This window comes from Camelus bactrianus, chromosome 18, assembly GCF_048773025.1.
Source record: "Camelus bactrianus isolate YW-2024 breed Bactrian camel chromosome 18, ASM4877302v1, whole genome shotgun sequence".
NCBI lineage: Eukaryota > Metazoa > Chordata > Mammalia > Artiodactyla > Camelidae > Camelus > Camelus bactrianus.
The window spans coordinates 9,151,372-9,164,799 of NC_133556.1; the positions used below are offsets into that span (position 1 = coordinate 9,151,372).

Sequence of the window (13,428 nt, forward strand, 5' to 3'; positions counted from 1 at the left end):
TTTAAAGAACAGCTATTGGGATTTTTAAAACCAGGAAACCTCATTCAGAATTGGGGTTGTGACTAGTTTATGATTCTTAGTTCTTTAATCACTAAGGATCTCTGCATGTCTCATACTTGACAGAGCACCACAAGGAATAGAAAGCAGTGAAAAATGGTCTTTTGGGAAGCTCGATACTGCAGAATAACAAAACATTACATGAAAAGGAACAAAGTTGGATTAAAATACTATCTTGTATATCCTGAATTGTAAGCACTTTATTAGGAAAGATTTAATTACATTTTGTATGTATTCTAATCTCATGTTTCTGTTTTAAGGAAAAATAAATTCATCGCCCAATGTTAATACTACTGCGTCAGGTGTTGAAGATCTTAACATCATTCAAGTGACAATTCCAGGTACGATTTCACTGCCTCTATCATGGGTTGTGGTGCTTAAGGGATGTTGAACTTGTGTTCAACATGTTCTGTGCTCTCCTGCCCAGCCCCTGCAGAAATGGTTAACCAAGTACTTCACCTTGCCAGTTTCTCTCTAAATAGCTCTAGGCGGTTCAGACTTGACATCAGCTATAACCTGTAGACTACCCAGATGTCGATTGTGGTGTTTAAAAAATTTGTATAAAATGGCAAATGAAACTCTTTATAACTGGAATAGTGTAGCATTTTCAATTTGGTGTTAATGATTAAGTAATTTGGTTAAATCATTTGAATCTTGATTAGCTTTTAAAAACATTCCAAAAACATCAGGCAGAGTTACACAAAGTACTAAACATTTACCTATTTTTAAAATTTCATTATTAACTTACAGTTTTCTCTTAACTTTTTTAGATGATGATAACGAAAGACTGTCAAAAGTTGAAAAAGCTAGACAGCTAAGAGAACAAGTTAATGACCTCTTCAGTCGAAAATTTGGTAAGTTTTGCATCTGCATAGTACAGCTCACAAGGAAATTCTGTCTCAATAAGATCATAACCGTAGATTATGCTCAGATAGTGTCATCTTCCCATATAAAAGGAAATAAAGTTGGTCATGTGCTTTTTAAACACTCCCTCAGGTGCTAGGTTAATCTATACTTTTATGCTGTTTGTCTCACTATAGGTGAAGCAATTGGTATGGGTTTCCCCGTGAAAGTTCCCTACAGGAAAATCACGATTAACCCTGGCTGTGTGGTGGTTGATGGCATGCCTCCTGGAGTGTCATTCAAAGCCCCCAGCTACCTGGAAATCAGCTCCATGAGAAGGATCTTAGATTCTGCTGAGTTCATTAAATTCACAGTCATTAGGTAAGTCAGAGTTCCCTGCTTGGTCTTCAGAATGAACCGGCAGATCATTGAGGCTGAGTCATCTTTCGAAATGTAGCCGTATGTGGTGATAGAATCACGCTTACCATGCAGTGAAACGCACTAGTAAAGCGCCTCGGTCGCTGTGCTGCGGCAGTCTCTCCTCCTCGGGCTGACTCTTCTAACTCTCTGGTTTCTAAGGCATGGGTTTTTTAAGAAGCCATGGCCTGTGGACCAGCTCTAGCTGTTTTTATTTATTTTTATTTCTTATTAAAACCCAGTCACATCCGTTTGTTTATATATTGTCTGTGACTGCTTTCATGTTATAGTGGTAAAACTGAGTAGTTGGGACAGACATTATGGTCTATTGAGCCGATTTTCCTGTCTGGCTCTTTACAGAAAACTTGCCAGCCCTGCCTTAGGCATCTCTCTTTTTTTTTTTTGCTTGGGTTATTTTTCAGCAATTTTTTTTTTAATGTAATAAGTTAGGGCTATAAATATCCTTGAAATGATCACTTTTGCTGCACTCTACAAATTTTGTATATTTTTAAATTACATTCAGTTTTAAGTTTTTTTCCCCAATTCCATTCTGTTTTCTTCTTTATATGTAAGTTATTATGAACTAGTTTTTTAGTTTCTAAATTATATCTTCAAAATATTTTTTTAATTGAAGCATAATCAGTTTATAATTTATCAATTTCTGGTGTACAGCATAATGTTTCAATCATACATATACATACATATATTCCTTCTAATATTCTAATAGGCATCTCTTTATGGCGTCACGTCAGACTGGGATTCAGTGCCAAGTCAATTCTGTTCCCTTGTCTGTCCAATGAGATTGTAATTGTTCCCTTTAAGAGCGTCAGTCCCTTATCCATAGAGTAGAAGTGATGGTTACACCTACCCTGTGACAGCATTGTAAGAATTACATTCACTGACGTGTGCTTGTCATAACAAGGGCGTTACAGGCATCCGCTTTTCCATCCACCTAGACAGAAGTCTCAAGTGCCCTTCAGTCTGCTATCTCCCAAAAAGTTGGCTGTCACTAAATCTACCCAGTCAGTTCATTGTCAAGTTTCCACTGTCTCTAGTGTCAACCACTTAGGACTGGCACTCAGAGTAACCAGTGTATCACCCTCTCAAAGCCTTTTCTCTTCTACTCACCTTCTCCTAGTACCTCTTCCCTAAAAATCTGATATTTCTGTTCCACTTAAACGATGTCCATTCTTTTTGCCATTCCCCAGGGGTCTGGAAAAAAGCCTATTTTCATTAGAGCATTTCACTAAAGTTTTTTATACCCTTTTCTTTGTTCCTATTTTTGGTTTTTCCATCTTCGATACAGCATTTTCTAATAATGTGCCATATTTGTTACGCATATATCTGTCTATAGATTAAAAAGTATAAGATTAAACAATAGTGGGCAACATTTCTCATTCTAGCACATGAATGACATAGGTTAAATATTAGTTGAATAAACTGAATATAAATGTAAATTCTTGTAGAGTTTAAAAAAAAAAAGACTTATACAATTTGTTTCTCTCTTTAGACCATTTCCAGGACTTGTGATTAATAACCGTGAGTATTTCTTGAAGTCTTTTTGGTTTGGCTTTGTTTTTGTTTTCTTTTCTGGGATATGAGGGGGTGGTGTGTGTGTACACACGACGACATGTATGCTTAAATCAAACTAGTGTTTTACTTCACCTACAGCTGTCATCATTCACATTCGTTGGTTTAGCCCTCAGTGTAAATCACCAGGAACTTTCTAGATGTAAAATGGGGCAAGTTGCTTCACTTTTTTAAAATCTCAGTTTACTTACTTATAAAATGATAATGATATTAGTACCATTTGGGGAGTTTTGGAGCATTTTAAATGACTCAATATATGTCAGACCTCTAACACATGGTCCAGCGAACTCGTACCTGTGCAAAGAAAGTTGTATTATAGTGCTGCCAGGCCCTTTTGCTTTTGGCAGAGTTGAGAAGTTGCAGCAGAGCTTCCCAGAGCTGCAGAGCCTGAAATATTTGCTAACTGCCTCTTTGTGATAATTTGTTGACCCCCCCCCCCCGACCTGAAACAATGCCTGCCTGGCCTATATATGTGCCCAATAAGCATCATCTATGTTTGTTACTGTTATTACTATGATTATTACTTATGCTATTATTTTGTAATTACTGGGCTGGAAAAAGTAGATCTTTCAGTGTGATTGAGCTACTTCTAGTAATATTTAGGCATTATGTCTGGCAGCCATTGGGCTCTGAAATATAGTTACATGAACACATGTAAGTGTTCTTCCAGCTCCCTAATGTTCATGTCATTTTAAAGTGTTTTTTAGCAACACGTAATTGTCCTAGTATGTTTTATATTCTTTTGTTAACTTTATTACTAAAAACTTTAAAAAGTGAGAATTATCCTTAGCTAATACCATTAGCATTTCAGTCTTTTTTCTAACTAATATCATTATTCTAGTTCTTTAAAATCCATCTATGTTGAGTATTCAATTCTATATTCATTGGGAAAGTGCAAGCCTCTTAAATTTCGTGTTCAGTTTTCAGTGACAGTTGAGCAGCTGCGCCTTGTGAGTTGTTGATTGTTCCCCTGACCTGAGAAACTGTGCTGTTATTATTATCTGCTCTCCCCATTCCGTTCTGCTTCACACTGTTGACACTGTTCTTTGGCCATCACTCTTCAGTGTAATAGATTTGTTTCATTTCTTCTGCCTCCAGGTTTTGAGTTTCACTTTATCATAAAATTTATTCATTTTGTTTATTCCCCCAAACCATGCGTTCTTTTGGGAGGGTAATTAGATTTGTTTATTTTTTAGAGGAGGGAGGGTACTGGGGATTGAACCTAGGACCATGTACTCTGCCACTTGAGCTATATCCTCCCCCCACCATGAGTTCTTTTTTAATAGATTCTCTTTTTATTATACTCTCTATCTTGCCAAGTATGTTAGTACCTGATGATGTCAGTAATGAAAGAGAAGTAAACCTTGCTTCATCGATTTTCAGTCATCTTTGGCACTGAGCTTTAATTACACCAGGGATCTTTATCATTTATAGAAGTCCCATGACGAAGTGTGAGTTTTTTCCCCCCAATTTTCTTTTTTATTAATCCCAATTTATCTGCCTTCTGTGTAATTTTTGGTTTCAGAAGACATTTTAAGCCTCCCTGTCCCTTTATCTTATGTTTATTTATTTTTATTTTTACTTGCCTAACTGGTGGATTTTTTTAAAATTTTCATTGAAGTACAGTCAGTTTCCAGTGTTGTGCCAATTTCTGTTGTACAGCACAATGCTTCAGTCATACATGAATATACATGTATTCGTTTTCATATTCTTCTTCATCTTAAGCTACTGCAGGGTATCAACTATAGTTCCCTGTGCTGTACATGCCTTATTTTTAGTGTTCAATTTTGTTCTTTTCCTCATGCAGTAGTCTATTACAGAATTTTATGGTAATTACTATGAATTAGTTACTTTGATGGAACATACCAGAACTTCTCATGTTTTTTCCCTTGTCATATAAGGAAAATAGAGCCTGTTATAGCACAGTGGAGCATCAAAATAGAGAATGTATGTAGAAATGCATTTCAAATGAGACAGCATATCATTAAATTATTACTTAAATGAATCTGCTTTCTTTTCAGAGTTGGTCGATCAGAATGAGTCGGAAGGCCCAGTGATCCAAGGTAAATTAAGCAGGATGAAACAGAAGTATTCCTACTTTTTCAGTAAAACAGGTCACACATAATTTTGTGGCCTCACTTGCTTATGTTTGCCTAACTTTAAGGAAAGTCAGCTCCACAGCCTGCTATGTGATTCACTGAAAGTAGCAAAAGGCTTTTATTAAAAGGCAACCCACAGAGGAAGGAAAAAAGACATAGAGAAGGAGCTTCTTGGTTTCACGTTACAGCCGTGTTCTTTAAGGTTGTGTTAACGTGAAACACATTTCAGAAAAGCGGAGCCTGTGGCTGTTGTTTCACCCTAGACGTGGGCTTTGTGTGCAGCTTCTGGAGAGCTTTCTCCCCCAGGCCCTTCGAATAATTGGAAGCAGCTTTTGAACAGTGTTAAATTAAAATCTTCTTGTGTTTCTCTTCAGAATCAACTGAGCCAAGCCAGTTGGAGGTTCCTGCAACAGAAGGTAAAAAGGGCAGTCTGGGTCTCAAAAACTGAAGTTCCTTAAGACAAAAGATTAATTGTGTTTTTAAAGCTGTTTGACTAGGAACTGTGTGGTGGTTCTCTTTGTTTCTGGGTGAATTGGATTTGCAATTTATGACAGAAGTATTGTGTTTAGAGATGGATTCTTTTCCTCCATTTCCCCCAAATGATTCTTCATAAATTCTGAAATAGTTAAATGACTACTATTATATAACCTAGATGGAGCTAGTGTGGGTCCTTTACGTACGTAATAAGATGTTAGCTATTTTAAAAATATAACATTTGTAACTTTATTATTAATAGAGAAACATCTCTGAAAATGTTAGCATTTTTAGTATCTTGCAACTCCTATTTAATCATTTTAATGACTAGTTTTGTATATGTAGGTTTATAATTGAGCTGATTTATATTAATAATGCAATTAATAGTTCCCTTTTGTTTCTCTTGATAGAAGTAAAGGAGACTGATGGAAGCTCTCAAATCAAGCAAGAACCAGACCCTACGTGGTAGACCTCCTCCCTCCTAGGGTAAATCAACTTTGTGTCCAGGATGCCATGCTGTGTCTGTCTGAACCCACCCGCGTATTCTTAAGCTCATGTGTTTTCCCTGCTTCAGACATAAATGATGGCCCCGCCTGCAGGGCCCTTGAGGTCCAAGTATAAACATACAGTGTGGTTTGAATTAGACAATTCAAGCAGAGAGATTTTTCTTGGATCAGTATATGTCTGTCAGTCAAGGATGTTAAAGCACTTTTGCTTTATTTAAATGGAGAATGTTTTGTTTCTAATCTGTACTTTAAATCGTATCCTTGCAATTGGAATTCACTGTGAGCCAGTATCACCAGACTGACTTCTTTCCCTAATTGTGATGATAGTATTTGCAGAGTCTGGCCGAGCTGCACAATCCACTGTGCATCTTGCATAATAAATTACAAGCCTGATCCGATTATTCCAGATTTTTAACTTGGCCAGGTAATTACCAGGAGGGGCAGCTCTAGACCGAGTCAGCAAAACTTGGTTCTTGTGTCCTTTTGAACCTGACTAAGCCCCAGCTGTGGGACGTCTCCGTGGTAGTTGGCTCTCATCTCTACCTGACAAGTTTTGCTTGTGCAGAGATTTTTAAATTTTATTATTTATTTATTTGTCATGGAATTTGCCATGTAGTGTCAGTTCATGGATTAAGTTGTGTATCTGTGAATGATAAATTCCTATAATCAGATTAACCTGTTTTCTTGCTTGTTTGTTTTCTCTCCTATTTTAGCTTAAAGTATATCAGTGGGTGAGAAGAGCTTTTCGGACCTGTTACTGCCCCAAGCTGTGTAATATACTTGTATAACAGAAATACCTTCTATACAAACCTTTTTTTCTACTTTTAGATAGAAATGTCTACTTTTTCAGCAGTTCTGTGAATTGAATTAAAGAGCAGAGTGACTGTAGATTTGGAATGGCTGGTTTACTTTGGAATGTATTATAAGGATTTTACAGCAATGCTGGAAAAACGACAGGGAAAATGACAGGGATGAATCTCATCAGATTTTTTACGTGTTCAGCAGAGCCTTCAGCTGTGGTGTCTATTTTCCGATCAAGTGAAGATATCTCCTCCCGGAACATCTCAGCTTCTGCAGTGAAGAAACCACTTGTGGTAGTTCAGTTCTTTAGTTTTTCTATTTGAAAAATCATTTAAACGATCCTTTTGTTCACGGCTCTCCTTGATGACTGAGTGAACACAGTTAGTATCTGTATATTTGACTAAACCTTTTCCTAAGCTCTCTATCATGGTTCATATTTTTTTTTATCATAATTAAAAAACAACCATCTGGTTCACCTAGCAGCCAGTAAGAGGTCCGTATCTCAGCGTGTGGCATACAGATGGAATACAGCGAACCTCTTCCATCCACATTTATGTTTCATCTGAATACAGTGCATGGTGTACCAGAAGTTTAAGATCAGGTATGAGTGTGTGGGTAAGCTAAACGACACTAAAGCCTCACTGTCGTGTGACCCGTGGTGGTGTGGAATTCTTTGGAACGCTGTTCCAGCTTGGATCAGACTCAAGGAGGTTTCATTGCCTTCGTTACTTTACAATCCTGCTTGTGATGCTGTGGCTCTGGTGAGGGGAGTGAGGGGCCGGTAAGCTAATTATGCACCCTCTGATACTCTGCGCCATTTGTAGGAGAATCTTCCATGTGCTGAGAGTTCACAAACAGTAAGAGTTGTAAAATACCAGCTATATGAAAAGCTAGAGTATGTGATGGCATAGAGTTTTCATTAGCTTTATCACAATATTCACAATGGAGAATTATATTACATGGTAGCAGAAATAGGCATTTTTATGTGTTGCTTATATTTTACCTCAAATTAAATTGTAGATATAGGGTAATAAATAAAATCCATCCATGCCTTTCACACACTAACTCATTTCTTTCTAAAGTGTTTTCATGATTATGTTTGGGGAAGCCTGGGGCGGCTCGGCGGCAGGCGGAACGCGAGATGAGGGTCAGGTCGGCCCTGTCCAGAGGCTCCTCATGAGGACACCGTCGCTCCTGGTGTTTATGATGCCACTGTGCTGCTAGTCTGAGCTGGGGCTGGAGTCCCCGACTTCCGTCTGTGACGTGCCAGCTGCCGTGCAGCTTACATGTGATTTTGGAGGTCAGAACCCTCCCCAGATAGAGTGCATACGTCGGCCCCTCGCATGTAAAAGTCACACGCTGGCTCCCAGTCTTCTCCCTTCTCTCAGCATTGCCCTCTGCCTCTCCTTTACCCTTACACGTCTGTTCCTAGGGAAAGCCAGACTGATTTGTTATTAACCTACCAACCAACATTAGGAGACAGCTGCTACAGTAGAATCTCAAGATTTGAGTGTTCTTGAAAGAACCATGCTGCCTCCACTCACACTTCCTATCCCAGCCACACAGAATCATAATCTAGCCAAAGGCTGTCTTTAAAAGGAGTTAAGCTCTTACACAGAACCTGTTCAACAAAAGTTTTGTGGGATGACAGACTTACTAAGGAAATCTGTTTTCTTTAGTAGAAGTAAATGTATCTAGTATAAAAGTTCTGTGTATATGCATACACATGATTTTTGTTTTTATATATAAGGTGTTTTTTGAAATGGTTCTCACATCTGCCAAGTGTATCATCAGTTTCTGTACCCCGGACGACGGCGCAGAGTCCATGCCGCGCGCTCCTGGCGGTGACTTGTGAGGTTTGAGGGCTGCTGTCCTGCCTGTTCTCTCTCGTCACACAACAAGCTTCTTGGTTCCTTGCAGAAATGCTGAACCTCAGGCAGGGGGTGCTGTTGCTGCTTGTCTCGAGGTGGAATAAGTTATTCTTAGTAACCACTGTCATCCCCCGGAGGATTTAACATGCCTCACTCCGTCGGGTAGCTCTCAGTAAAGCAGTTTCCTGGCGAGGTGACTGGCATGCCAAATGGCCTTCTTACCTGCCATGGTCAAATTAGCACTGGTTTCAGCACCATGGGCTTGTTTAGAATTGGCTGGAATGTCCTGGCTTGCTAATTCAGAGCCCAGGAGCTGGCTACAAGACAGGCCTTCAGCTACCTGCCTTAGTGAATGGTCCATGTAGTCATGAGTGAGACGGTTGATAAGTAGCATGATTCTTGGGGATGGGGGTATAAACTTGCCCACCAAGGTCTTTGTTAATCAGTAAGAACCGGACTGAAAAACAAACTATAGGTCAAACAGATCTCATCAGTAATTCTGATGTGCTCAGTGTTTCTGAGAGAACATCCTGCTTCCATAATAGTTGATGGTTAGACCTCATTTCACCAGGAAATACAGTAGAGTGATTAGGAGCTTGGGCTTTGTGACTAAATCCAAGCTCTGCTTCTAGACAGCTGTTGAGTAAATTTCCATCAGGGGAAAGAAAAAGGTAAAACCAAAGAAATGTCTACATCACAGGATTGTGTAAATTAAATCCTGTCAGTGGAGGTGGGCCAAGTGTTAACATCCAAGCTCTGGGCCTTCAGTGCTGGGAGACCAGAGCTTTGTCCTAGAGTGGCCTCTGGTGGGCAGCAGAGCTGCGGAGGGCGGGGCCACCTCCCTAGAAACTATTCCGTGCACGTAAACTCCCCCCCTTTTAGCGGCACATCATAAGAGACCTTTATCTCTTCATGGGTCTAAATCATCTGATGCATGAAGTGAGGTTAGGTGTCTTCACTGTGCACTCATGTCCTCTCCACAGGTTGCCTTGGGGCTGCAGAGATGAGGGAGTAAAGACAGAATCTGGTAGTTTTCTTAGTCTTACCTCCGAGCCTGCAGGACAGGACTTGGCCCAGGTCTGGCGCTCCGTGTTTCGACAATGGTGCTGACTTATACGGCGGGCATCTGGTTCCCTTTTGAAGTGGCTCTGCTGTCTGAGCATCTTTCTGGCCTCATTTCTGTTTTGTTCATCCCTACCAGGAACCAGAAATGTTCTTTGGAGAGGATTGAGTGACCAGACCCTTCCATTGTCCATAGCCCAAGCCCTGGTCTAAGTAAATTGAAGTTTCTCGTTGGCTTAATTATTAGGGAACAGGTAATTGTCACATACCAGTGGGCATCTCTGGCTGTGTACCATTCAGTACTGGAAGCCCCACTTTCTGAATGTATATATTTTGAAGATGTGGTGTGTGCCCAGGGTGCCTCAGTTTCCCTGTCTTGGGACAGAAGGGGGCAGGATTTGGGGGAATTGAGGTGACCTTGTGGGCCACTTTAGTGCAGCAGCTCTTCCCTGTGCTGCTCAGCCCGGAGAGTCAATAGGATGAGCACGAGTGGGCTCTTTATCTTCTGGTTAGATTCCCAGCAGAGTTGCTCTCCCCTGGTCTCTGTAGTGTGGGTTCTGTTTTACTGCAGTATGTCCTGAGGGATGCTAAACTCTACTTCACCTCATGCCCACCAGCCTTGGCTCAAAAAGCAGACTGGAAAGCAGCTGGCAGCTGGTTGTAGAAATCACAAGTCCCTCAGGGTGCAGTGGCCTGTTGACAGATCACAGTGGGCGGACGCAGCCTGCCGCTCCAGAAGGGTTCTGAGCCCTGGGAGCTGGGTGAGAGACGCAGAGCTCGTGGTCTTGCCCAGCTTCCCCACTCCGGTCAACAGTGGTCTTGTGTGTCACCTCCCTTCCCCATATCTCTCCCCGACCACGGGTACCTTGTGGTTTTATTTTGAGGAAGTGTCAAGAAAGTTAGCACTGAAAGCAATCTTATGATACAATACCTATTTGTAAGTGTTTCCTGTCAGATTTCCTTCTCGAAAGCAAGAGTAGGTGGTGGGTCTTCTGTAGCATCAACTTAATGTGTGGTCCCAAGGATGCTTGTTGGAAGCCCACAGTGCCTCAAGTTCTAGAAGCAGCAGAGATCCGTACCGAAGACCATGTGCCTGGCAGTGCCTGAGGGGACCTGGCGAGAGGTGTTCCTACTCACTAAAGTCCGAAACAATCCAGTAGTCCTGGCTAGAGGAAGCAAGAGACAGTCCACCTCTGAGGCTCTAAGAAGATCTAGATCAATGCTGAAAGGACCTACAGATCTGCACGCTCTGTCATTTAAACTAAAACTGTCCTCTCCCTTACAACAACCAATCTAGATCCTCTGGGGAAAATCCTTGAAAGACGGCAAGTGCAGGTTTTCAGAAAGCCCTAGCAAGTGTGGATTCTTGTTGGCCTTCAGGAGACGAGCTGCTACCGTGGGGGGAGGTCACATCATTGCTCCTGGTGCTTGATGCAAGATGGGACGCTGCCAGACACCTTTGTAAGCCACCTGTCTGCCATTGACCCACCCTGCACCCCGGGCCTGTATGTCTTTGCTGTCCTGTACCCCCTCAAAAGTGGCAGAGGTGTCAAGCCCATGGTAAGTCCCAAACTGACATACGCACACTGCCAGCTGACTTCTGCACTCCCTCAGGGCTGAAGAGATGTGGAAATGGCAACCCAGCCCTGGTGACTGGCTCTAGATGTAGGATTTCCTCATTACTGGAATTAGCTTCAAGTTCAAAACAAATCACCACAAAACCCCAAGGCGGCCGCATGCTGCTGGATTTAGCCCTGGTGGCTTGATGAGCTGCACGTAACTTTCACCACATGACACATCCAGCCCCAGTGAAGAAGTGGGGCCGGTGCGGGAGGCCTCGGGGCTCCTGGCTTTGGGGTGGGGCAAGCTTGCAGGATCCTCGTTCAGTTCATTAGATACTTGCTAAGGGCCACCACGATTGTCAGGAGCTCTGCCAGACGCTGCAGTGCAGAGGGGACAGGCTCAGCCCTGCCCCCAGAGCTCACTGCTCCCATGGTCTGGGAGAGCCTCCATCCCACCCCCACATCCCCTGGTGGAGCCAAGGCTGAGCCCTTGGCGCTCACCTAGGGGCACTGTCCTGCCCAGCTCTCTGCTACAGACCCCACACAGAACACCAGCCCACCCTGCAGTCTGAGCCTTGCACAGGTCCCAACAGCCTGGAGTGCCAGCTCTCATTCATGTGGCGTTTCCCTTATTCGAGGCCCAGTTTAAGCAGCAAGAAACTGCCTCGGGCCTCCCTAAATCTTCACATCAGCCTATGAAGTAGGTACAGTTGTTAATGCATTTTACAGATGAAAAAACCGAGGTTCAGAGCTTCAGCTAACTTGCCACAGGGCACACAACCCTGTGTGAGTTGGGCCCCGGGCCACTGTGCCCAGAGCCAGCAGCTGGCTTGTCCATGTCCTTCCCACTGGGCGTGGCCTCCTGCAGACCAAGCCTCGATCTCTGAATGTCTGGGGCTGGAGCCCTCACTCCTGTGTCCCTAGGCTAGGGGCTCGACAGCACTGTCATCGGGCCCAGGGAAGAAGGAATCCCCGGGATGTGTGATTCTGAAGGGTGTGACTCAGGTGTGTCCTCAGCCCCACTGCTGAGTGCAAGCTCCTGGTTTCCTTCTGATGAGACCTCAAGGTCCATCCCTGACCCAGCCAGAGCCCATTCCTGGTCTCATTTTGCTAACAGAAAACTGGGGGTTCTTGGGGAAGCAGGTTGTGGGTGTCCCACGTTTCCACACAAATACCTGCTTGCTGTTAGAGCCTCAGCCCCGCACAGCCGCACTCACCGACAAGTAACCTCCCTGCCTACCAGCCAGCAGCAGCTCAGGGGCCCCATTCTGCTACTCCAGGCACCAGGTGACGGCTGGGCCTGTGGGCTGGCTCAGGCGGCCTTCACCATAGGGCCTGTGATGGGAACCAGCAAGAGGGGCTTAATTTAGACTTGGGGAAAAACTGTCCCATAGCAGGGGCAGCTTTGTTCCAATCTTGGAAGCCTTAGATTTCCTCTCCTGACAGAAGATCCCTGAGGGCATCGCCAGGGCCTCAGGCTCTCCTGCCAGACCCCTCTCCACACAGCCTGTCTCCATGGCCCAGGCTTGGGGATTTCCTGGTTGAGGAACTGGTCAACCCAGTCCATCTGGGGACGGCCTGAGCGAGAAGGTGGCATCTGGAGAGAGGCCAAGAACTTTGGGTCAGACTGGGAAGCCCTGCCTCCTGTCCAGCCTGGCCTGTTGGGGAATCTCCCTATTTGGGGCATTTTTGCCATCTGGCTCCTCCCTCCGGAACCCCCAGTCATCACTCATTCACTCACGTACTGTTCAAGGGTAAGGCCAGGGAGCTGTTGGTTAACAGCGTGAGCCCAGGGTCCAGACTGCCTAGGTTCAAGACCCCGCTCTTCGCTTACCAGTGGTGGCAACCTGTTTACCTCTTTGTGCCTCCGTTTTCCCATCAATAGAGGCAAGGAGCAGTACGTACCTGATGGTCTCACTGTGAGGATAAGATGTAGTCGTAAATATAAAGCACTCCTGAGCCAGGAGGCTAAGTCCTTTGTTAACACTTGATGGGAGGGGGAAGGGTACAGCTCAGTGGTAGAACACATGCTTAGCATGCATGAGGTCCTGGGTTCAATCCCCAGTGCCTCCATAAAAGAAAAAAAGTTAAATAACCTACTTACCTTCCCCCCTCAAAAAAAAAAAAAAATTAAATAACAATAAAA

The 13,428-nt window shown here is 43.2% G+C and overlaps 1 protein-coding gene across 8 annotated transcripts in view; it reads left to right on the forward strand.

The window, feature by feature from the left end:
* GTF2I (general transcription factor IIi) overlaps positions 1-7,844 on the forward strand; it is a 94,228-nt gene extending 86,384 nt beyond the window's left edge. For all 8 annotated transcript variants that reach the window (XM_010972365.3, XM_074345955.1, XM_074345958.1 and 5 more), the window contains 8 exons: positions 318-398; positions 828-911; positions 1,098-1,281; positions 2,828-2,856; positions 4,929-4,970; positions 5,381-5,422; positions 5,891-5,966; positions 6,700-7,844. In XM_010972365.3, coding sequence (XP_010970667.2) covers positions 318-398; positions 828-911; positions 1,098-1,281; positions 2,828-2,856; positions 4,929-4,970; positions 5,381-5,422; positions 5,891-5,949 — 521 coding nt within the window. In that variant the 3' untranslated portion in view covers positions 5,950-5,966; positions 6,700-7,844. The remainder of the gene's footprint in view (positions 1-317; positions 399-827; positions 912-1,097; positions 1,282-2,827; positions 2,857-4,928; positions 4,971-5,380; positions 5,423-5,890; positions 5,967-6,699) is intronic.
* The last annotated feature ends 5,584 nt before the right edge of the window (positions 7,845-13,428 follow it).